Consider the following 24,164-nt stretch of genomic DNA (forward strand, 5'->3'; position numbering starts at 1 on the left):
CTCGATGTGGGTCTTTAAGACAGGTGCGACATTTCAGAGCGTGATACCCTCATTAAGCTGCATGGTTGGATGTATCAACACATTGTCGGCACTCGTAACTGCATAGAGATCAACTGAGAGTAAGGACGCTCACTCGGGCCTGATCTCGCTCGTTAGATTCAACGTATCTCCCCGGCAACTCAATTAGGAATGATTTGCGAATTAGCATGAGCGCACGAGCACAATTGATTGATTATCACTAGGATTTGAGACTGCATGCGCTAAGAGCCCGGATATATTATCAGATAAGCAGGTCAGGTCTCCGAGTGGTTTTTTCCCACCAAGTTTACATAGGAGCAACGACCGAGGAATCTCGATGATGTCAATTAGACTGCATTTCGCAGTGAGGAACCATTGTTTTTGGCTCATCCAAGCAATAGCAAATGTGCCATTAGTTCCCCCGTGCAAATAGGTGCTTTTATGAATGAGCCACAAATAGTTATTCTTTATCGCAAAATGTAGTCCACTTATGCATTGGTTGCTTGTCCCTCTTATTTCTGTCTGCGCCTATATCTGTCGCTTGTTTAGGGATTAAGAGCGATATTTATTTGACGCACGATGACAGTAACTTAATGTTAATAAAATGATGGAATGATGAAATTAATCCTTACATTTTGCTCAAGTAGAGTCTTACGTGCAGTGGCGTGGCGTGGCGTGAATCGCGATATATCGACTGTTTATGCCATTTAAACCTATGGTAAAGAATCGATTATTAAGGTGTTCGCTGCGAACACCCTGTTTATCGATCCCTTTACATAGGTTTAAATGGCATAACAATCGATACATCGCAATTCACGCCACGCCACTGCGTACGTGACAGCGTAATTGCATTTCACGCTGCCTAACTCATCGCAATTTTTATTGTATTCATCAGGTTACTGAGAAAAAGAATGGTCAGCCTATGGGTATGAGCCTGTCGATGAATTGTCCGTTGCCTTTGATTATGAGGAAAATATCCAGAAAAGTAAATTCAAGAATGTTGCTTCGTTTTATACATTGAAACAATTAAACGAGAGAGAAAAATTAGGCAGCAACGCCTAATGTTGTTAGGCTGATTCTAGGTGAATCTGTTCGATTGTTGTAATGTTTGTGAAAATCATTAACGTGTTCCGCTCGGACAAAACTGTATGGACAAGTGGAACGCAGGTGGAAACAGTTTAACGAGGCTTTTATTATCGTATTTACACTTTTAAACAATACAAAATGCTGAAAATTTGTAACCGGATGGTTAGTTTAAAATAAGTTCCGATTTAAGATTTATTATGATGAAATAGGAACGAAATGTACCGATTTCAGGAACAAGATCCAAGCCTACCTTGAACATTCCTTTCCAAGTAATATTAGGACTCATTTTCACAGCAGAGTGTCAGAGTTTCATTGCGCAACGAGATTATGAGACACTCATGCTATTTATGCGTGAGCTTTGAGCCCCAGCTAAATTCTTTTCCGAGAATGTACATGTTCGACATGTAACGCGGAAAGGATAATGATGTGGTGAGCTTTGACACGGCGTGACCCCTCAAACTGTGTTAATTTTGAAAGAGAGATCCGAGCGGATTTATATTCAGAAGGAACGCCACAGTATTTTTGGATCCTCCTTTGCTCAAAGGCTCGCTTTGGAACCTTTGCCATAAAATGAAATGAAATGGAAAATGAGAAAATAGAATTTCCCCGATGGTCCATTTTCAGGTGGCCATCTTAATCAGTCTTTGTCGCATGCGGTTCCGAGTTCTCTCTCTCTCTATCTCCCCCTCTTTCTCCCCTCCCCCCTCTAAGAGCCTACAAAATTCCTGAAGGGGTTATCCTGTCGCAAAGGAACTCACAATCAGTGGAATTATTTACTCATCTTTTTAACCTTTTTTGCGGATATTGTAAATGACTAAACATGCCAAGGATGATCGAGGAAGCTTGAAGTATCAAACTCGGCCCTAAAAAATAGCTACTTTGTAGCATGTTTCAGCAAAAATGTTTCGAGAGAATGTACAATAGTTTTAAAACTTCAATTAGACTAGACATACACTTATCAAAAGTTTTTTTTTTTTTTTTTTTTTTTTTTTTTTAATGAATATAAACAAATTAACCAGGGTACGATGAGACATAAATACCACAATATCCAATGAGACTTGAACGATGAATCGTAATCTCATGGTTCCAACAACCCAAGATGAGTTGAAACTCCAGTTTTAATCGCGAGTTTCCCGCGAACTTAATTTAACACTCATAAAATTTTACCCTCTCATCATTTCTCCTTGTTTTCTATCAACATTGCTTTTCAATCAAGTTTTCAAGATGCTGAAAATACATTGGTCTCCAGTCATTGCCAAGATTAACAACTACTCTTTTATTTACATTTCCACTAAAACAATTCGCCTAATTGCTCAATCGCATCTCATTTGTCTATTTTTTCTTCGCCCTTTTTCGCCTTTTTCTTTGCAATTTCTCAATTGCTCCGTTGCCGCTCTCATTGCATCAAGAATAACGAATTTTGAGTATTCATTCTTGCGCAACCGTAATAATCGTTCAACATGAAGCCTTCATGCATTCTTGGCGAGAGAATTAGCGATGGCGGATTTTTCAAGGGAGTGAGTCCGCGCAATGGGTACAGTGTAGATAGCCGGAAGGGAGCTCACTGTAGAATAATTACTGTTAACAGAAGTCTCCCGACTGAAACCTGGTTTTTTCCTGAGCTCCTCTTGAATCTCCTGTAGGGTTTTGCCCTTGGTCTCGATGAAGTGGTACTGAGCAAAATACAGAGCGAACACGGAGGTGAGCGCGAACAAGAAGAAGTTGATGTACATTCCGATATAACTGGCACAAATTGCGAACAAAGTGGTGTTGAGAATGGAGGCAAACGCGGAGATGATTGCCGTGACGGTAGAGGCCCGGGCTTTGATGTTGGAAGGCAAAACCTCCCCTTGATAGAGAGACGCGATGGGCCCGACGCCGAGGCAAAATGAAATACCGTAAAGTAGGAGACCCGAGAAGGGGATCCAAGTGGTGCTGGAGAGATCCATATCCGAATGGACGTTCAAAAAGTACCACACGCCGGTGATGGTCATCGTGATTATGATGCCGATATTGGAGATGACGAAGAGGGGCTTCCTGCCGACGCGGTCGATCAAGGAGGTGGCGACGAAGACGGAAAGCCAGAGGACGACGCCCGTGATCAGGGTGCAGTGTTCGGGGGAGAGCGGCCCCACCTGGCTGGGGATGATCAAAGTCAAGTACGCCAGGACGGTGAACATTCCGCTGAGCTTCTGAATGAAATAAACCGCCTGGACGTTTATGAACGCCGCGCGGTAGTTCTCGTTGAGGATGAGCTCTTTGAACCTGCCCCGGCGCTTCATGAAAGTTTTAACGTAGGTTTGGATGCTCTCGAGCTCGGCGCTCACATCTTCGTCGCCGCGGAGCCAGCGCAGGGAGGCCTCGGCCTTCTTCCGCTTCCCTTTCATTATGTAGTAGTAGGGCGTTTCCGGGATGAAGACGAAGCTCGTGGCGAAGACGAGGCACAGGAGCCCGGAGCTTATGCCGAACGTGAAGTAGGTGACGTAGGGCCCGATTATGTACTCGTAGAGGTTCCCGGCGAAGTACATGATGAAGTACATGGTGCCGAGGCTCCCACGGACGTTGGGCTGGAGGACCTCGGCGAGGAAGGCGGGGACGACCGTGGTGACGCTGCCGGCCCAGAGCCCGGCGCAGAAGCGGGCCAGGTAGAGCATGTGCTCGTGGTAGGCGAGGGTGACCAGGGTCCAGTTGGTGATGGCGAAGGTGCTGAAGAAGAGGAGCGTGGACTTGCGCCCGATGGCGTCCATCATGATCCCGGCCGGGAGGGGGCCCATCATGATCCCGATGTAGAAGGCGTTGATCACCCAGGCCTCTTGGAACAAGGAGAGCCGGAACTCCAGCTCGTTGTTCCGGATTTTAGGGAATGCGGCCGCTGACCATCCTGCGATTGCGCCTAGAGTCATCGCACCGATGCAACCTGCACATCAATAAAATTATCCATTGCATTAAATCAGCATGATGCACGGAAAAAAACTCCGGTCGTGGAATCCGCACCTATGGGCTATATATGTATATAGACAAACCGTTTGTTTTCCGGGCTCAGAGGCCGAAAGTTCCGGGCGCAGCAACCGGAACTTTCAAAGCTACGACTCCGGCACCCGGAACTTTCGACCCCTGATCCCCGAACGGTTGGGATATCTACACAGCCCGTAATTTTTTTTTTTCAATGCCCTGGAAACAATTTGGTTCAAAACGTTCTTGGGTAATTTACCGTGACGAAAAACGTTCTTGAGTAATTCACCGTGACTAAAGGATCCTTCTCAGTCTTCGAGGGACAAGTTTTCTGGGAGTATTCTTCAATGCTTCTTGAAACCAGGGCTTCAAGAAGGATTGAAGTATCCTTGCAGCCAACTGGAAGCCTCAATAAATTGAACAATAGGTCGGTCGAAAAAAGGGGCTGAGTTATGGTCAGGTTCAGGTAAATTGCCACTGAATTCGTATCAAACGAGTTTGAAGGAGATTTAAAGGTCCAATCTTGTGGAGTTTCTTTTTCCCAACCTGACCCGTCGAAAAACCTTGAAAGAGATGGGACGAGAGTCGAGATTCTCAGCTCAAATCCATGCTCGAAGCTCAAATATCCGATACTTCAGACCTTAATGCTACTCCTCCTACAGGTTTGTTGAACATTTTTTTAACAAATAAGGGAAGATGGAAAACTCCCGGTATTAAGGATTACTTGCGGAATCTGTGAACAATAGAATTTAGAAGGTCTGTGCAATAGAAACCGGAGTTTAACTATAACTTGTTTTGTGCTTCCGAATAAGGTTGTTTTTTTAAATTCTTAGGAGAGAAAATAGCCTTTTTAAGGGTTTATCGTTTGTCGAATTAAATTTTTAAAGTCAGTTTTGTACATGGATTGTGTGAAGAAAGGCAATTTCATGAGTATCGTTCAGCAATTATCATATTTCAAATATAGAATCACAAAGAAAAATAAATAAAAAGGATATATTAAGTATCACTCGGGCATATCACGTGGAAAATCGAATACTTTTCATTTTCGTACAGTTCGAAATAATCCCTGCCAGCATTAATCTTTCCAACGCCGCTTCCATTGGAAAAAACTTCTCTTGGACTAATTGGATAACGCACAGCTCCTGCAATGAATGTTCCTTGCTTTTTTCCACTTTTTTTGTATCGCTACGCTTTTAACATGGATTTAAGCTTGGGATAAAGGTACCCGACCTAAACCAGTTACCTAACTCCGTCAGGTTTCTTTCACACTGCTCTCATGAATCTGCGATACTGATATTTACACGGATTGCTTCATTTGCGTCACTGGTAAGAACAAGGTGGAAAAACCCATGGCACGCACTTTTGCGGTGGATGCCGTGATCCACCGTGCGTTTTGGAGGAAGAAATTTCCGTTATAATTGAACGTAGAAACTTGGGGAATAGATCATTTTACTTTTTGCTACTTTATCATTTTCAACCATGAAAATAAGAATCTGGAACCAGCGCAACTGATCCATCGTTTACTTACGCAAAAGGCAAGAGGACTGAATCCTTCAAACGACCATCCACGGTCTCTAATAAAGTACATTAAGCAACTTTTTGGGACCCCCCCCCCCCACCTTGTTCATTGTGCAGCTCCGAGGGCGAGGTCTCTCCCCTACAATGATTACTTCGCGCTGCTTTCTACCCGTACCTACCCCTTCAAACTCAATACATCGACTGTTGATTTAAAGACTATAATTTGGCAATATTTCCTAAAAATTCCCCCAAATGTCCGCTAGAAACCAGTATGCTTTGCGCTCATTCCTACGTGACTTAAAATATCGTCTTACTCTTCACTGCCGTGACAGTGAAAAGAGCAGTAAGTGTCAAATTTTCGAAATCGAGTTTCCTTCAAAATTCGTCTAATCTCTTTCAGATGAAATCACTGAAACAGCTAAAACAGCAAAATTCATGTTAATTGTATAGAAACAAGACTTTTAAAGCCTTAAGTGCGCAAAAAATGACGTAGTTTCAGGCAAGACAGCAGTAAGTGACAACATTCCTCCAGAGAGCCAATGCAAACAGTGCTTTGAAGTAAAGTGCCGCCCTCTTCTGCCAATTTCTAACCTGGAAATGTGTTTGTTGTGTGTCCAAATAGTCCAAGACGCAACCAGGAAAGCATAAAGAAGATAGCACTTGCGGCTGCCTTGCCTAACAATAACCTATAGCATGAAAGTGTGAATCACCTTTTTTACGTGATTGGAATAAAATTAGTCGATTTTAATCATCCAAACGATTTCTAGGAGTCTTTCAGATGACTTGACTAGTGGCAATTTGATAGAGAACGGAGGCTTCTTTCAATAAAATTTTCCGGTCAGAAGCATCTGCCCCCCTTTTTTCAAAACTTTATTTTTGCACTTACTGCTCTCTTTGGTACCACGGTCCTTCCTGGCATCCTGCAATAATTGCGCATTCTTTGATTCCTTTCCCCCAAAAATGTGAAACTTAAAGATAGCCTATACGCAAAAAAATAGCTGGGTGCTGATGACAGAACCTTCTGTTCACAGGGCTCCTGCACTTTCTATCTTATGCCTACAGAACTTTTCTGTTGTGAGAACGGAACTTCGGTCGTGAGCACAGAGCATTCTGTCCTCATTTAGGAAACTTCTGTAACTGTTACAAAAAAAGTGCAGGAGCCCTGTGAACAGAACTATTTTTTCAGGGTAATTGGCCACAAGGTTACAATCTTCAGTTCGAGGTTTTGCAGATGATATTATGGGTCTGGTGTGGCAATTCATGAATGATTCTGCTTAATTCATGTCTAGAAACCTCAGGTACATAAAAGCTGCATTTACAGCGCAGCTTCGAGCCCTGCGCCAACCCAAACACCACTGCTCTCTTTATTCTTGCAGATCATAAAATTACTGACACCGTCTACTCCCGGAAGGAATAACCCGATCAAAAATTGGCTTGGGCAACGGAGCTAGGGCTTATTTAGAAACCTTCGTCGAATTACAACTTCGAATAGTTTGCAGTCTTACCGAATGGTGGTGAGATAGACAAAACTGCTCGAGGACCATTTATAAATTACGTCGCACCCATCTGAGGTGGGACAGGGGTAAGAGGGTGATGGGGAGGGAGAATCAAGCGTTGCGTGACGTCACGTGAAATCGACGCAAAGCGCCGATTTATACGTGCCTACTAGCTCTGCACCAAAGCCTTAAATTTGCCACTAGGTAACTGGCACGTAAAACTTTTCAATTTTCATTGAATATTATTTTAACTTTCAGTGTCAATTTCGCGGTATCGTTGCGGGTAAAATAATGACTGATCAAATGAAAACGGAATGATATGTTATTATTTATCTTAGAATGGAAAATAAAGAATGCATCTTCATTAACGATCATAACAGTAGGGATTGTTAGTACAGCGAAATGTCCAGGGTCGTCGGCGATGCCCTAATTTCGGTCGAGGCGGAAAGACCGCCAGGGATGCACCGTGTCCAATGTAATTGACGCAGTCAATGGAGGGGCTGTAAACTATAGACGAAAAGCCGGCCTGTCGGCCCCAGCAAAATAGAAAGTGGCAAAGCGGGTAGGTTGCGGCATGTCAAGGAGCATAAATTAGACTCTTGGCTAGTCTTATTTTCTTTGTATCTCCTGTTTCTCAAACAAAAAGGCGCTGCAGTTCACGATGTGGGTGTTAATCCAACGCATTATCGTGCTCACCATTCTTACCTGAAACACTTTCTTTTCCACATTTACACCATAGAACGTGCAACAGGGCAAAGGTTCCTCCCTCGACAATGGAGCGTGCTAAAATTAAAAGGAACTAAGTATCTTCATTGGGACCTGGAGACACACATAAGAATACGTGCAAGACTGGGCCTATGTCACAAACGGAGATAGTTCCTTTTGGTTTAAATTGGTTCAGTTATTTTTGTTGGTAGGTATGTTGGTTCACTCAAGTGAATAGGAGGTGACTTCTGTCTTGTGAAAATGTGTGCCTGAATCCAGAGTGATCCTTAATAATGTGGTTCTTGCGCGAGCCTCGTTAAAGGGCTGATGAACAATGAGCACCGTAGCAGGGAGAATCACATTTCGATGGTGAAACTGGAGACTGTTTTGAGTTAATTCCGTGAATGCGTTATTGAAGTTGTTTTCTATCTGCCATCACGAGATTATAATCGAAAAATATTGTGAAGTCACCTAAAACCGTGAAACTTCTTTCGCATATCTCGGGCAGAAAAACATGCAGAGATTCGTATCTCATTCTGGCGCCTTCGTTTGATACGACGTGCTTTTACGCACAACGCGCGCTCCTCAGCGTTTCCAGTCATCAGCTTCAGCATTATTACGAGCTCGTACATCAGATGATGAACCGTGTTTGTTTTTATTTATTTTCTCACTCTCGCAATTCTCGCATAAGAATTTATAATTACACATTGGGCCCCTATTAACTTGTGACTATTAGAGTTCAGGCAGTCCAAAATGCATAAAATCATAAACAATAATGTAGAAAAAGGATGCAATCATAAACTCCAGGTTCATCATGACGGTCAGCTGTATTAGAGTCGATCAAATCATACAATACTTGATCTAGCTATGTGTGGGATTAACTAAAGCATCGAAACGAGTTTTAAGTGTGAATGACTCGTGTGATGTGATAAATGATAAAATGATGCATGTGACAAATGAGCGATTTCACTCACCTGTAAAAATTTTACAACATTAAAAATCGGACGGAAAACAAAACCTTTACTCGATCATAGAATTAACTCGCGCCCTTCAACTTTTTTATTCAAGTTTTATTCCTTAAAAGTGTTTCGGCTCAACCTCCCCCCCCCCTCCCCCAATGAACGAAAGTCGCACATGTTCCTTACACTACATGGGCATTGGCGTCTTGTTAAGGGAGTTCGTTTCGCTTGCGGGGCAGAAATGATGTTTTGAGACTTTAATGAATTGACATTTCTTGGCAATACATAATTTTTTCAATCGATCATTGAAACGAGCACAGGTAAAGGGATAGGAAGTATTATTAAAGGAAAGACAAAGTTGGCACATACCTCTGTTCAAATGGGTTTGAGGTCCATTTCCACAGCCCCCCCCCCCCCCGCCCACCACATTCGAATTTTAAGCAAGAAATAATATCACAATTTTGTGCTAATTTTGTGCTGCAAAATTAAGGGGGGAAACGCTCCTCAAAATTGGGGGGGCTGTAGAAATGGTGGCCCCCCACTTTCGAATTTTCGAAGAAAAAAAATGCTATAATTTTGTGCTAATTTTGTGCTATTTTGTGCTGCAAGAAAAAAATGTTGTGCCGCAAAATGAAGGGGGGTAGAAGCATTCCAAATTGGGGGGAGGGGGCTGTAGAAATGTTTGCCCCTTCTTTTGATATCTCGAAAAAGGAGCATGCCATAATTTTGTGCTATTTTGTGCCGCAGCGAAACATTCCATTTTTTCAAATTAGAGGAGAGTAATGGGCACATCAAATTTTGGGGGGGGGCTGTAGACATGTATGCCCCCCTTTTTGATTTCTTGGAAATGGAGTATGCCTTAAGTGTTTGCGAATTTTGTGCTATTTTGTGCCGAAAAAAAACCGATTTATTTTTGTAAATTTAGTGGGATAAGTGGGCACATCAAATTTTTTGGGGGGGGGGGGGGTTGCTGTGGACATGTTTGCCTCCCTTTTTGATTTCTTGAAAAAAAAGTATGCCGTAACACTCTCATAACTTTGTGCTATTTTGTGCCGCAAAAAGAAAAATTTTGTGCTCCAAATTGAGGGGGCTGAAATACCACCCCTTTATGGGGGAGGGTCGTAGGTGCGGCAGCCCCCCCACTTTCGAATTTCGAGAAAAAAGTACGTCATAATTTTGTGCTAATACTGTGCTATTTTGTGCCGCAAAAAGAAAATTTTGTGCTCCAAAATTAGGGGGGTTAAATACCATTTGAAATGGGAGGGGCGGGGACTGTAAAACCAGTTAGCGCTCCGTCGGAACTCGAATCTTCCGCTCCGGAGTTGCAGGCTCGTAGGTAGTCGGAACCTTTGGTAGCGCAGCGTGGTCACATCTCTCTCCGCTTAGACTTCTGCCCATGGAAACGGACGGAAAGGGCCAAGCACCGTGGCAACTCAAGAAAGATCCGGGCGGGAGATCCGGCACGCTCCGCGATCCGCTCTTTGCACGGGATATTTAAACAGAGAAATTGATCCTGATCATTAATGAGCCTTTTTGGGGGATTATATACCGTTGGGTGTCAGCGAGATCCAAATCGAATATCGTTTTACTGTTTTTTTCTTTATTTTTTTATTTTTGCACGCTACCGATTGTTTACTGAATCGAACAGTTTTGAGAAATACATGATTGGCTTTCATTTCAGAAGCAATAACAATTTTGACACGTATCCAGCAAAACATATCATAAAAGGACCACTTTTAAGAAATGTTTCAGAAAATGTGTTACCTTTGATTTCAAGACCTCCGAAATCTAGTTTACATTACCTCACTGGAATGCGTCCTGTATGCTCTTTTCCAAATTTTAATGACAAAATTCGATTTTTCCACCGTTTTTCGTTAGGTGCCGATGTTCGGTTTTAAATAAAGTACCCACACAATTTACATGTATATTTTTTAATACTGCTTTATTTATACTAAAAAGCACTCAAGCCTCCTAATTTTTTTTGTCGTAACGCTTATCTCTAGTGTTCTACTGGGCTGATTTTCATGATTTTTGTGGATATCGACGAGTAATTTTCTTTTTTCTTTTACGTGTCACAAATCCTCGTTCCTTGAAATACCATTTTTCCCTTCCTTAGATATTTGTTTGCAACACTTTCCTGTACAAATGCGCATCCGTCTCACTATCGCAGAATCGGATTGCGCTTTTGATATGTTTTCGAAACTTATATTTCGTGCGCATCGGCATCGCGTAAATCTATATGATATTAAATTGATTAAGATTAAGATATTATATTATTGATCCGATGTAAAATCCCCAGCCGGGAAGAAAAAAAAATCCCTAGATTTCGCTAAAAATCCTTTAATCCCCAGATTTGCTCAAATATCCGTCGAAAAATCCCTAGATTTTTACAAAAACCGCCATTTTCAACGTAGTTATATGACATCATTCGATATGTCAATTTGCAGTATTTAAATCTGATTGGCTTGTTGGAATTTTTCGCCTTATGAAAGCAGTGAACAGACCAATAAAATGAAGGATTTTTTTTTTCTTTCTTTTTTTTCTTTTTGGGTGAACTGTCAAGTACATCGAATGACGCTATCGTTATATATTCCGGCTTATCATCGGGTAAACATAGTGGTGCCAATAAGCCCTACAAAATATAGATGAAAAAATATTTTCTACTAAGTCCAAGGTAAAATTAAGGGTAAAAGAGTCTATTTTTACTTACTTTTACCTCATCAAAATAATCTCTAGATTGTCTGAAGAATCCCTAAAACCCTACAATTTCCGGAAAATCCCTGGCCCTAGATACCAGATCACAGCCTGTCACCGTGTATCTGGGCCGGGGGGGGGGGGGGGGGAGACAGATTTTTTTTTTGGCACCGGGCGGCAAAAACCCAAACCCGGCTCTGGCCCGCTAGAATCACATTTTGAAAATATGGCTCAGGTATTCGTATATTACGTGGTGTAAGTGAAAATTCCCCTATTTAACCAATGTAAATTTTAATGTTTTGTCACAGCTCGTTTGAGCGTTTCACAGGGTTGATTTCCATGACTTTCCGGCTATCGACATGCGATAGTCCCTAGATAAGCCCGCTCCATCCAGAGTATGGCAATATGACCCAGGGTTCTAATATTCGGGTTGACTGGTGAGCTAGGCAAGGGTAGGGGCAATAAGCAAAATTTGAAGTTCCCTCCAATGAAAAATGACTGGAATTTCAAATTTGGCGGAAACTCGACCAAATTAGAGATATTAAATTTTGGTTTTTTTAGTCAGTTCGTTTGGATGATCAACCGGGTGATTCCCATGGTTTTCGCGGCTACTAATGGGAGATGATCCGTGGATAGTGGATAGTCCCGCTCTATATACTGAGGGCGCGATACGATGATGTATGGACCTGAGGTTTTTCCAGCACATGCTGACACCAGCGCAACCACATCTCGGCAGATGCCATGCCGGTCTCCTGTATACAATAGACCGCTCGGCGGCGCTCGGCATCAATGGATCTCAATCCGTCGGCCTTCTCTCTGGGCTATTGGAGCTCCAAAGAAATTTGATGAAATTTATAAGATCTGCTTCGATTTTAACTCTCTCAGTAAACTTACATTCTGCGGAAAGAGCAGAATACAATGAACTAAATGTTTTTATGATTTGTATAAATACAACGGAGATGTCGTTCAGCAAGTTGCAAATTCAGCAGAGGAGGTATTGGACCGTATTTAGAAAAAAGGAACCAGCGTGATTACAGTGTTTTCATAATCGTGCAACTCTTTTTTCTCTTTTAAAAATACGAAAGATATGTACTGTATTAAAATTTACGAAATTATTCCCCTTCAAAATTAACAAAAATTATTTAGTAAGTGGGAAGCAAAAAATATTTGCTATTTACGGAGATTTTTTTAGATAATGATGAAGAAGCAATATTTTAACGACACTAATTGCGCCGGTTCCTTTTTGCTAAATGCGATCCTATTGATCTCGCTATGCCACAGAATCACGTATTTTCTTTTATTCTTTTCTTTGGTTTCTGTATTTCTTTATTTTGTATTTCTTTCTTCGGTTTGATCACCAATTTCCTCGAAATTTTACCGTGAATTTGAAAATATAGACTAAAAAAACTTTTTTTGATGAAATAAAAAAAATGCACTCGCGAGCTGCCTAATCCTCGGTTGTCGAGGGTCAGATTCAGGTAAGCGCAAGACAAAGGGGCAGCGATGTCGAGCGTGCCGAGTAGCGGTCTCGAGGATTGCTGTGTTGCCATTTACTAGATTATGGTATTTACCCATCCGATTTTCCAGACATAATCGTAGCGCGCCCCCAGTATACTTAAATTGAGCAACAAAGGCCTGCGAAGCGGGCTTGGGCTCGGGGTTTGGACTGCGTAGTGGCCAGTAATTCAAAAAGACCCATCATGAAGAACAAAAGCAGTAGCATTTCTGGTTCCTTGGTCGACAAGCAAGGGTATATAGGGTGTTCCAAGTCGATGCAAAAATTTCATGTGATTTGCTGATTTAATCATGTTCGAATTAAAAGTGAAAAGTTCCTTGAGATTTTATAAAATGATATATCACGATCAAATTTTAAGAGCTTTTAGAAACTTATTGAAAATGTTTAAGAAGACTCAGGAAGCCATAAAACACGCATACCAAATGGTCGGAACTAAATTCTATGAAAAGATAAAGGGAGAGTGGCGTCGAATCAAAGGTGAGGCCCAAAGAAATGCAGAGCTGTAGTGCTAAGGAAGGACACTCGAATGTTGCTGAGTCTCTCCGATAAAATATTTATGTTTGAGGAATGTCTTGAAAATTCTTCTTTGAAATTTTCAAATACTGTACAATTATCTGCAAAATATTCGTAAGCTGATATGAAATATAATAGGACCCATGAAATATGATTTTTGAGCCGCGGGTATTTCTTGCAAACGCTAGAAGCAGCGATACTCCAGCCTACGCCTTGATCTCGCGCAATACAATGCCGCGCCGAGCCACAATAGAACCTTATTACTTGCGCCTAATTTCCCATTTCACCATCCTACCAAAATGAACTAATTCTTCTAAAAATTTTATTTCCATGTATTTAACAAGTGTTCCCTTACACTCCGTTAAAACACGATTAAAATGAGACCCTATGCGTAAAAATCGGTCAAACAGAAGGAAAATTACAATTACTGACCCATGACCTTACCTGTTTCGCTAACGAAAATATAAAGAGGAGAAAACAACCTTTAATTAAAATTACACATCAATTAGCTCAGAATTTTACGAGGAATGCAGTCATGTCAATCATGGCATAGAAAAAGAGATTGAGACAAAATTTTTAAAAAAAATTGGTCTCTTGTGAAATGCTTTCTAGTTAGAATTTTGACTTGAGGACAGAGGTAGAAAGTCGACATTAGCGTAGACAATAGCCTTGTGCTCTGACAATATCGGATGCCGTTGAGGTACGTGCTCAACCAGTAGCATGGTTTCAACGTTTTCTGGTCTGATATTCAGGGATCATCCCTCATGGGCTACTACAGGTGTGTTTAAACAGGAAATATTTGGCAACGTTTGAAGGTTTACGCGGCGTTTTTCGGGGTTTTCGAAAGAGGGCGAATATTGTTAAAGGTCCTTGACCTACGCACGACAGAAGAAGAGAAGGAGACATGCTAGAGGAGGAAGCGCGGCGTATTGCGGGAGCGCGGGCAGGCGAAGAAGACGAGTTTCGGTCCCTCACCGACTGACAGGCATGCACAAATCAATTTTCTAGTTCCTTTAATATGAACTGCCGCTAAAATGACCAGAGCCAGGGTGAGGTAGAGACACGAAGGGACGAAGAGGATTTCCAGGCATGATGGCAACTTCTCACTCCCGCGTGTTCCCTGGCTGCTACGGGCCTAACTCCCAGAGGTTCAGAGGCATCAAAATTAGAAGACAAACACAAGTATGCCTGAGTTTGTTTGATCGTCTTAAAATTTCCCTGGGCACAAATGGATCCGATTTTAAAAATAGGTACCAATTGCGATTTCGACACTCAGATTCCTCTTGAGAATGCTTAGATGATAATTATTATCAATAATTATTTAGGTACTTATTATGTTCGTTTTAGCATGCGTACGCCCATTTTGAAGTTTCTAAAACTTGATAAATGCCTATGTTTGTGTACCCACATGAATGAAAACAAACTCAACAAACATATATTTCCTTGCGGTAATGCTCCTGTTGTGAGTTTTTTAAATAATTTCCTGCTTAGCAATACGGGTCTGCAAAAAAAGGAACAATTCTTAAAAACGCGAGGCATTCAATGGTGAGAAATGGAATGAATGGTAAAGAGATATTCACGGGAAAAGTGGAATTCCCAGCAGAAATATTCATCAAAATTTTGTCGGAAGTTCATAGTAAAAAATTATAATCAATCATGTCAATAATTCTTTCGACATCTCGTTTATTTATATAGATCCCATACTAGGTTTTGAAGGGAGGGGGTCCTTAAGACGGGGAAAAATGGTGCAACCAATTAGCATTTAGCATGTGACACAGTTTTTCTTTACTGGAAGTAATAAGGCGGCAATACTCTTCCTTCTAACGTCGTTTTCTAAACCATCTGTCCACTTAGTAAGTAAAATCACTTGTCAAGGATTTAAATGTTTCCTTTTGTAGATTCAAGCAAATTTTTCAGAAATAATCCGTCCATTTTTCTGACAAGTACCATAAACTTCACTACACTTCCTTCAGAAAATACATTAAAACAATAATATCAAAATTCCGATCATTCCTAAGTACCGCCTAACTTGAAAAGTTTGCCTAGAACGGAATGAATCTTATTTTCATTCATTTTCTACTCCCATATCTGGGGCCTTTTGTTTTATTTCCTAACCGTTTTTAAAAGAAATTAAAACAAGAAGAAAAATCCAACATGAGTGTGTTGGAAAAAGCGTGCCCCGAATAACTGAAATGTTGGACACATACCTACTATTTTCACGTCTTTGCTATTTGTATCAATTGGTACTTTTTGCTACATTTGGGAGAAAATATTAATTCATGAACGTTGAATGTAAATTAATTTGGAAGATCCGTCCAATTATCTTGATTTTAAGCAGATATGCGGCATTTACGCACGACCGCGATTTGGGCGAACTGCCGTGCATCGAAATCGCGTTACACTACTTAATTTCTTTGGATTTCTAATTGTAACTTCTCTCCTATTCGGCCAATTTTTACAAATGAGGTCTGTTTTTATTTGTATTTTAACGGAGAGTAAGGAAGCACTCGCCAAAAAGACGGAAAACAATTTTTGTTAAAATTTAGTGGATTCTGGCGTCACGGTGATTAGTTAATCGAGCGTGAAAGATAATGGTCGACTGGGGCGAGCGGCGGCTTTTGTCCTCGTGCTCGAAACCCCACAGGCCCACACTGATATCCGACCGACCGATACTTCACTGCAGTGGTGTAAGTTTTCTGTATGGGCCACGGTTAGGACATGGTCTAATGAGTCACGAGGCTCATCACAGATTGCACTTACAGCGCAAGACGCTCATTGGCTAAAAAGTTTTGGCGGGAAAGGAGCTTCTAAAGTTGAGTCCTCCGAGCATAGAAAAGCTTATATGAAGTTTCTGTCAAATGAAATAATTCGGGATTCACAGGAAAATGTTCTAAAGGGTTTCCAATCAGCAATTCATTCGATTTTTTGGTAAAAGATCATCAGGAATTGACAGTATAACGGTTCAAATACAAAAAAACGGGTCCGAGGAAAAAAATATTTGGATGACCCGCTATATAGCATTGGTTGATCGGTGTGCTGTACTATGGTGCATCCGAGTGATTTCAAAAAGCGAGCCCTTCCAGGCCCGCTTAAAAATAACCTTAAATGTAAATGGGTCGCTAAGCCTTGTGTTTTTTATCGAATATTCTGAAAGTACCCGGTAAGTAGATTACGTGGTGATTTATTGCGTATTATTTGAGCCAAAATTTCGGACAAGCCCTCTTTTAAAAAGTCCAAAGACTCGAGAGAATTTCAAATCCATTGAAAATTCACAGGAAATTCACAGGAAAATGTTCTAAAGGGTATCCACTGAATTTCCTGGAAGTGATGCACTGCGGCAGTCATATCGCTGTCTCCTCTCATTTTCCATCGATGTTTATTAAAATAAACCGCACTCCAAAGTGAAATTGTGGTTTGTTAATTAACTGCGAATATCATGAATGAGATTGGATTTTTCCGATTCTGAAGATATAGTTTCGACTTTCCTATTATTGTTTTCATATACGAGGAGTAGAAAGAAAAGAGGACGCCCAGCCAAATCTTGGATTGATGGAATAACGTAGGAAATGAGGAGGTGCGATTTGCCGGAGGAGCTTTGGCAAGATCGCTATCTGTGGCGGTTGGGTGTCACGGAACACGGAAGCGCTGTAAGAGCGGCATGTCAATAGTTAGTAAACAGCCATTTGACAGGAGTCGTACGAACCCGTGCTCGCTTCTGATTGGTGCCGGATGACATCATTCGTTTCGGCCAAAAACCGGGGCGTTTAAGTTTGCGGAAAAGTTGCACTTTTTGAACTTCGTATTTTTCGGTTTCTAACATATTTTTTCGCGTTTCTAATGTGCACATGGGGTTAACGCGTCACGTTCCCTAGGGAAAGTGTATCACCACATTTTTGGTTTGATTATTGTTTTCATTAATTAATTTATCACTCTTTACATTCATTTATTTATATTTCTATATGTTTATTTTTCAATCACTCGCGAATACGTTTCCTCAATTTATTCTCATTTAATCCAGCAGAGTCTGGGGGTGGACATGTACCTACTTTGCTGCGCCTAGGTAAACGTCGATTCGCAATCAGACATTATGAGGGACGTGTAAGTAAGTTTGCATAAAAAAAGCCAACAAAAAAAATGTGTATCATGAAGGACGATCTCCTAATCAGACTTCTATGAAAGTACGCCAGAGCATGGATAATCGCGAAGTGCGTGCCGAAATCAACGTAGCTATTTTCGCTTAGGACGACGCAGTATCGGAGGACGTGCGGTGCGCACTAGTGGCGCACTCGCACGGATCGGAGGAAGAACTATTAAGGTGTGGAATTGGTCAGATTGTATGGCCAACGATAAAAAGGTTCGAAAGGCGAGTCAACCTGCAACACAACAGTTATGCAACACAACTAACTCAGCGCTGCGCCGACCCTTCGCCGACCCTAATTAAAGCGGAACCGACCCTCATCAAAGCGGGACCAAATCCGGGTCACGCGGCCGTCCCGGGTTGGAGCGTAGCATGAGTCAAGAATTCCGCAAGAATGTTTGAAGAGACAGAAAAATACGGTTCTTCAAGAATTCTAGATTTTTTAAGAAACCTCCAAGTATTCTTCCAGAGACAGAAAAAGGAATCAAATTGTTTCCAGGGTGTGAAGAATTTGCTTGCGAAAATTCGATTGCTTCATCTGAGAGTCCGCAATGAGTCAAGTTTGTAGCATTTCTTATAATTTTTTTCCGGAATGGAAAATTGTCGGAAAATAGATTTAAAAGTGTGAAAATGTATCGCCTTGTGAAGTCATCAGGTGGAATTTCCCGTTTAACACATTTATCAAAGCAGATTCGATCATTCGATCGTATCTCCTCCTATAATTGTTCAGTTTAGAAACCAATGATAATCTTATGCTCAGTTCAGTCAGTAGTTTCCAATTAAATATGAAATTCAGCAAATTTTAGACACCTACAAATTCTCCATCGCTCTTTGTAAATAAGCAGATAAGTTAATTTCGCACAAAGCTGGTGAGAGAGGGTGAAAACATAAAAAGCAAGCAAAATTTTCCAGGAACCAATTACTTGACCGTAAAAACTCTTACTTGTTTTTAAACATGAAATCAGTTATAATATATTTCAGTATTTTGAAGTACTCACTTTGTACTCAGTATAAATACATTTTCAAAAAATCGACTAGCTTCTTCCTACACGCGCTAATACTCGCAGTTTTAGTGCCGTGGCCCAGGCACAAACAAATTTAAGAGACCCAGCAATGGTTATTCAAACAATTTAAATGGATGAGGCAAAAATTTTGCTTCGACATTCAAACCATTCTCCCAATCAACACTCGCTCATCCTGAATGATAACTGTTCAGTAGAAAAATGTTTATCACGTAAAAGAGCAGTTACCGCATTTAGGGGATTATGCGATGATCTTATGCCTAAGTAACTTGGACCTCGATTTTAAATGTATGAACCTGCCACATATAATTTTAATTTAATTACAGGCTATCTACACCATTCATGGTCCTAAAAAAAGTTCGTAGAAATTCTGTAGCTCTGTAGAAACCGTTGTAGATCTGTGACTGGGCATTTTACATACTTCATGAGGGATTTAAAATCAAAATATTCAACTTCATACATTAATCAATGATGCTCCTATTAACACATTATGTTGGAGTTCACTGTTTATTCTTCTCTATATCAGACACACTTAATGAGGCTGTCTCGACATGAAGTACTTCTAGCAGTGCAAGGCGATCTCTTCATTTTTTCTACAATTGTTTCAATATAATCTCCATGATATGTTTTATTTAAATTAGTTATTTAATCCTCTTGAAAAAGTCTGCCTCTCGAAGTTCCAGTAATCAAAGCTGAAAGAAGTGGACACGAATCGTACGATAACTTTAAGCACAACCGTCGCGTCAGTATAGCTATTTGAAGTACCTAATACGGGTTGTTATTCAAATTACTTCGATAAGATAATCCTACATAGTATCCACCTAATCCAAGAAAAGGAAATAATCCCTCATGTTGAATGTTCGAGAAAATAATTGCAAAAATGGTGAAAGTTAATCTACGGAAATTATTGCATCTGTTTTGCCTACATACTATCATAAAAGAGCGAGTCGCGATCGATTTGATCATTTTAAGATTCTAAAAATTATTAAATTTGCCTGATGCAAAATTACTTTCCTCCATGGGCCGCTTAATATATCTCATTTAGTTTGTAGAAATCCTCCACGAAGACTTTTTACAGGAATTTGAACATGCAGACTTCTGAAATATGATGTTTTATATGTATATGAGAACTTATCAGGCGCCACTATCCAGAAAATACTTCACTCGTAATTAGAAGTACTTCAACTTTTGTATACTTTTCTTATCATTCTAAATTTGTTTTTAACAACCGTTTTATTTCCAACTCAAAATCGCAATAATCTGTGCTCTCAAACCTGAGGCTCTTGAGATATTTCTCCCCATGCTTTAATCCCAAGTCAAAGTTTATCAAACTTGCATTGTGTCATCAAGCCCCACGCTGAATAAAAAGCTCATCAGTAACACATTTAGACCATATAATTCAGATCAAAATCCTCTATTAGACAAAAATGTCGTATTTTTTCCTTCAATTTAACACGTAAATGATTGGCTGCCTCTTGAAATCATTGAGCACCAATATGATTTTTAAAAGGTCTCCGCACGAATACATCCTCAGATACGGAGACTTGGGCGTGCTTAACGAGTTGTTGCTTACTCCTATGATTTAATTTTCTAAAGTTGATGTTTCACAGACAAGATATTTAGGTCAACTTTTACCCCTAGCATGTAACCCCCAATTGCTTTGTGGGTCTTCAAATTTTGGAACGGTAGGGCGTCAGCACGACTGTAGTAGTTAGTTGACAAAATGTATGGAATTTCCAGGATGAGGTGAAGAATAGCGCATCTGCATCATGCCCCATGATGCTCTTTCAAGCCCCTCCTTCCTTTCAGAAGAATAGTTCATTAACATCTTTGAGTAATTTTTTTTCTCGCCAAATATTGTCATTCATTGTATGCTGTCTTTGATGTGAAAACCATTATCCAAGAAGTATATAAGCAAGCGTGTTTTTGGCCGTTAGTCATGAAGCAAAGAAGTAGGATTCAACTTCGCATAATCATCAGCAGTTCAAGTCCTTTGAGACCAATGGACCACTGGACATGGTAAGAATCAAAGTAGATTGAAGCATTTCTCCCTATCAAAATTTCATGCTGCTGAACAAGTCATCAAATACATTAAAACTGTTCTTAGCTGACTTTTAAGGGAGAGATAAACGTCATTATTTACATTATGAGTAGTCAATTTAGGCTTCCCGCCTGCGAGAAAACCGAGGTTAATGAGGTCGAAGTGGTCATACAAAGAATTTCCATTCGTTCGGCGTATTATCAGAATTTTGCTTGGCATAATTTCAATTTGCCAATAGTGACCGGCATTCGTTCTATTGTCGAGAAAAGTTCAAGACGCGGGAAAAAGTATTAAATTACGAAACGCAACGAATTTATTTTATAGTGCCCGCTTTGTGTGAATTAATACGTATTGTGCTGCTCAATCCCATATTCTTAATAAAAAATAATTCTCTGGAAAGATGAAAGATGATTTGCAAAGATTTGATCCCGTCTACCTGATTATCAGTGGTACCGGAGAGGCTAAGTACGGACTCTCGAAAAATCCACTAATTAAGGGATTTAGGTGAGCACGAAAGTCCCGTTCCCAGGAATTCTAAGCTAAAATCTACTTTCCCAAAAGACCTTTATAGGAAAGCACACATACACTTGCACCTATACTGCCGTGCTAAGGAAGAACGCCGTATGAACATTCGAGAGTTGCCAAATTTTTCTTGATAAAACATGTGTTTTTGACGGTATCCATGCAAATTTTTTCTTGAAATTTTAAGATATTTTAGATTATATTGCGTGCAAAATTTCGGGGAAAAATATTCACAATTTTCCTAATAAATTCGGTTTTTATTGAAGGAAACTTGGCAACGGCTGAAGGCCTATACGGTGTTCTTCCTTAGCACGGCGGTATAAACGTAAGTCACGCGCACTTTGAAGAGCCACCGGGAACGGTTTCCAGCTTTTTTCCGCGAAACTTGCATCTGCCTCCACCGATTTGCCGGTGATCTGGGTTTTCATCTCAGTTTGGTTTCAACCGAGGCATCGCAGTGGAAATCACACATAGTGGAATCATCTAATAACAGAGAATCGGGATCCGACCCGAGATAAAAGGGAAATGTTTCACAGCCAAAAGTTGTCCCAAGACATTTTTAAACAGCCTTTTTAAGGAATTCTTGTGCGAAAAAAGTTTATTTTACCGCTTGCTTTGCCTCAATCTAATTCATCAATTAGGTAATGTAGCATTGTGTCCATGATATTGGACCCCATTCTCACCCTTATAATGCTCAGCTGCTCATTACGTCCAATATCTCAAACTTTATGGTCATTTTAATGGGAGGATATTGTTTTTGAAACATCAAGGTGAGCAGAACCCCCAAAATCCAGGGCTGCGGGTAATTTTTGACATTAGGCGAGCATATAGAGTCCGAAAATTCCAAAATCGAGACAATTTTGGGGAAGTAAAGACGAAAACTATACGTTTTCGTGTTGTAAACTGCGAGTTGGTTAGGTTAGGTTAGCTCGAGTATAATTAGATGAGAAAAGTTCGCAATTTTCTATCATCATGAAGCAATCGAAGCAGTAAAAGTTCAACGATGAGCATTGAGTTCAATATCTTGGATGCGATGCTACATGATCATTAATTCTTACTCAAACATCCAAACCCACAACAAAACCAATTAAGGTGCTGAGTGCAGAAAGGGCATTTCCTAGTCGCGGTGTCTCACGATCTCCTTTAGCGTTTCATTCATTATAATTAAAGCAAATTTATGGAATTCGCTAAAAATTTTACTGAATTTTCTTTATGATTTTACAATTCTGAAGACTAAAAATTTCGAAAAATTCGCCCAATAATTTCTTCTCTCAAATATAAATTACACTGCAAAAAAGAATCTTAAATTTGCCGCCAAGAACTATTTTTTCTTAAATCAAAAATTTTGCTGCTTATTATAAACTACTTATTTGCTTAATCCAGGCATTGTTTATCTTTTATCAAAAAAATTCAGCTTAAATTAAGATAAAAAAAATTATTGGCTGCAAATTCAAGAATCATCATGCTTGAGCTAAGCACCTTTTTTTCAGTGAGCAGTGTAGATTCTGAAACACGGCAACATAGAAATGCTCTTTGTGCACCCAACGTTTCAATTTTCATGATATACCCACATTTTTGGGGGGAAATTGAATGGGGCACCTTCGAGAGGGTACCGGCAAGTAAAAAATTACAAAAACACTCACAGCAAAAAGCCGCTAGCAACTGTCGGCGGATGCCCTTGGAGATATTGAAAAACATCTTTCTCCGTTGTCGGTTGGAATCCCTCGGTGTAGAACAAGATAATAATCAGCGCGATGTGTAATTACTGTTACCGAAGCACACGTTTAACTTCCATGCGCCTCACGCCGGAATTCGGAACTGTTCCGGCGCCGCCGGAGAAAATTGTCGGAACCACACAATTGTCTATTCGTCGACCCATTACGGAGGAGGAAAAATCAAACTGCAGGAGAAACGGCTCTTATCATTTTAAACAATGGGATTCGACGCGTTTTGAAGGCGACCAACACGAACCCATCGATGATTGATTCAGAGTGCCCCGATTCATTCAAGCTATTTATGCTCCTCTCGCGATCCTTTCGAGTTCGCGAGAGTGCTTCATCAAAAACAATCTCTTATCTTATCGACAGCGTCCTCTTCAGTTACTCATCAAGTGCCCAAATTCGCGTCATATCCCCCCGGTTCAACCCGGGTTGTTTTTCTTCGGTTAAATCGATCGGCGGAAAAGAGGGATTAATCTAGACAAAATATTTTCGGGAAACCGCACTGACAGTTCTCCATAGGTTGAACCTTATGACGACGCCTTATCAGTGACGAGCTGCGAAAAGCGGGAAACCTAAACTACGATGACAAATGTGGAACTTTCCAAGCTTCTAAGCGGACATGCAACTCCTACGAGACATCTCCAGGTTTATGTAGGTTGTTTCAGGTAATGTTTAGGTGTAATTTCTGAACACTAAAACATGTTAAATACGGGAATGTATAAGCTTGTCTACACTGCTTGGATTACTAGCTGAGGTCTCAAAAATAGTTAGACTCTGAGACGCTGAGTTAGAGGGGAAAGTTACGGTAATAACTCACTAAATTGACTCATGATGAAGTCATAATCATCCACTAACTTCCCGATGTTTCGGTTCGTTGACGCATTCGTAAAAACCTAGAGCCTGGATCGATGGGTTCCTTTTTATTTGCTTTTCCTTTTTTCCATTCCAAAAAGGAAAGTTAATTTTAAAAAAGGAGTCTCTTTGTTTTGGAAATACCTACATTTCAATTATGAGATAAAGTTGCTGTTTAACTGTACGTGGAGAAAAAACAATCAGGCTTGGGGCCCGAAGTTTAGGTTGTACGGATCTCCAAGGTTTTTCGATCGTATATTCAAAACATAACGTGCAGCGGCCAAAGAAAGATAGGATCACACGTATCTGACGTACTTCGGTACTTCGGTTGACTCCGTAGAAATTTTAACCGTAGCCTCGAAATTTTTCAGGTCTGAGATTAAAATTTCGTCAGCTGGACCTCAAGTTCTC

General features: G+C 40.5%; 2 protein-coding genes across 4 annotated transcripts in view; one reads left to right on the forward strand and one right to left on the reverse strand.

The window, feature by feature from the left end:
* LOC109036577 (protein eva-1 homolog C) overlaps window positions 1-24,164 on the forward strand; it is a 441,562-nt gene that overhangs the window by 360,041 nt on the left and 57,357 nt on the right. The window lies entirely within an intron of this gene.
* Window positions 1,191-23,205, reverse strand: LOC109036578 (facilitated trehalose transporter Tret1). The gene is made up of 2 exons (XM_019050894.2): window positions 22,824-23,205; window positions 1,191-4,021 (listed from the first exon to the last, which is right to left on the reverse strand). Exons 1-2 carry the CDS (start codon window positions 22,876-22,878, stop codon window positions 2,574-2,576), a joined length of 1,503 nt encoding a protein of 500 aa, XP_018906439.2. The 5' UTR covers window positions 22,879-23,205; the 3' UTR covers window positions 1,191-2,573.

The sequence above is a fragment of the Bemisia tabaci genome, chromosome 5 (assembly GCF_918797505.1).
Source record: "Bemisia tabaci chromosome 5, PGI_BMITA_v3".
Classification (NCBI taxonomy): domain Eukaryota; kingdom Metazoa; phylum Arthropoda; class Insecta; order Hemiptera; family Aleyrodidae; genus Bemisia; species Bemisia tabaci.

Excerpts from the sequence above, each read along its gene's own strand:
- LOC109036578 (XM_019050894.2), bottom strand. The coding sequence starts at position 22,878 with ATGTTTTTCAATATCTCCAAGGGCATCCGCCGACAGTTGCTAGCGGCT. Across the intron at positions 4,022-22,823 it reads GTTGCTAGCGGCTTTTTGCT|GTTGCATCGGTGCGATGACT; the intron begins GTGAGTGTTTTT and ends ATTGATGTGCAG.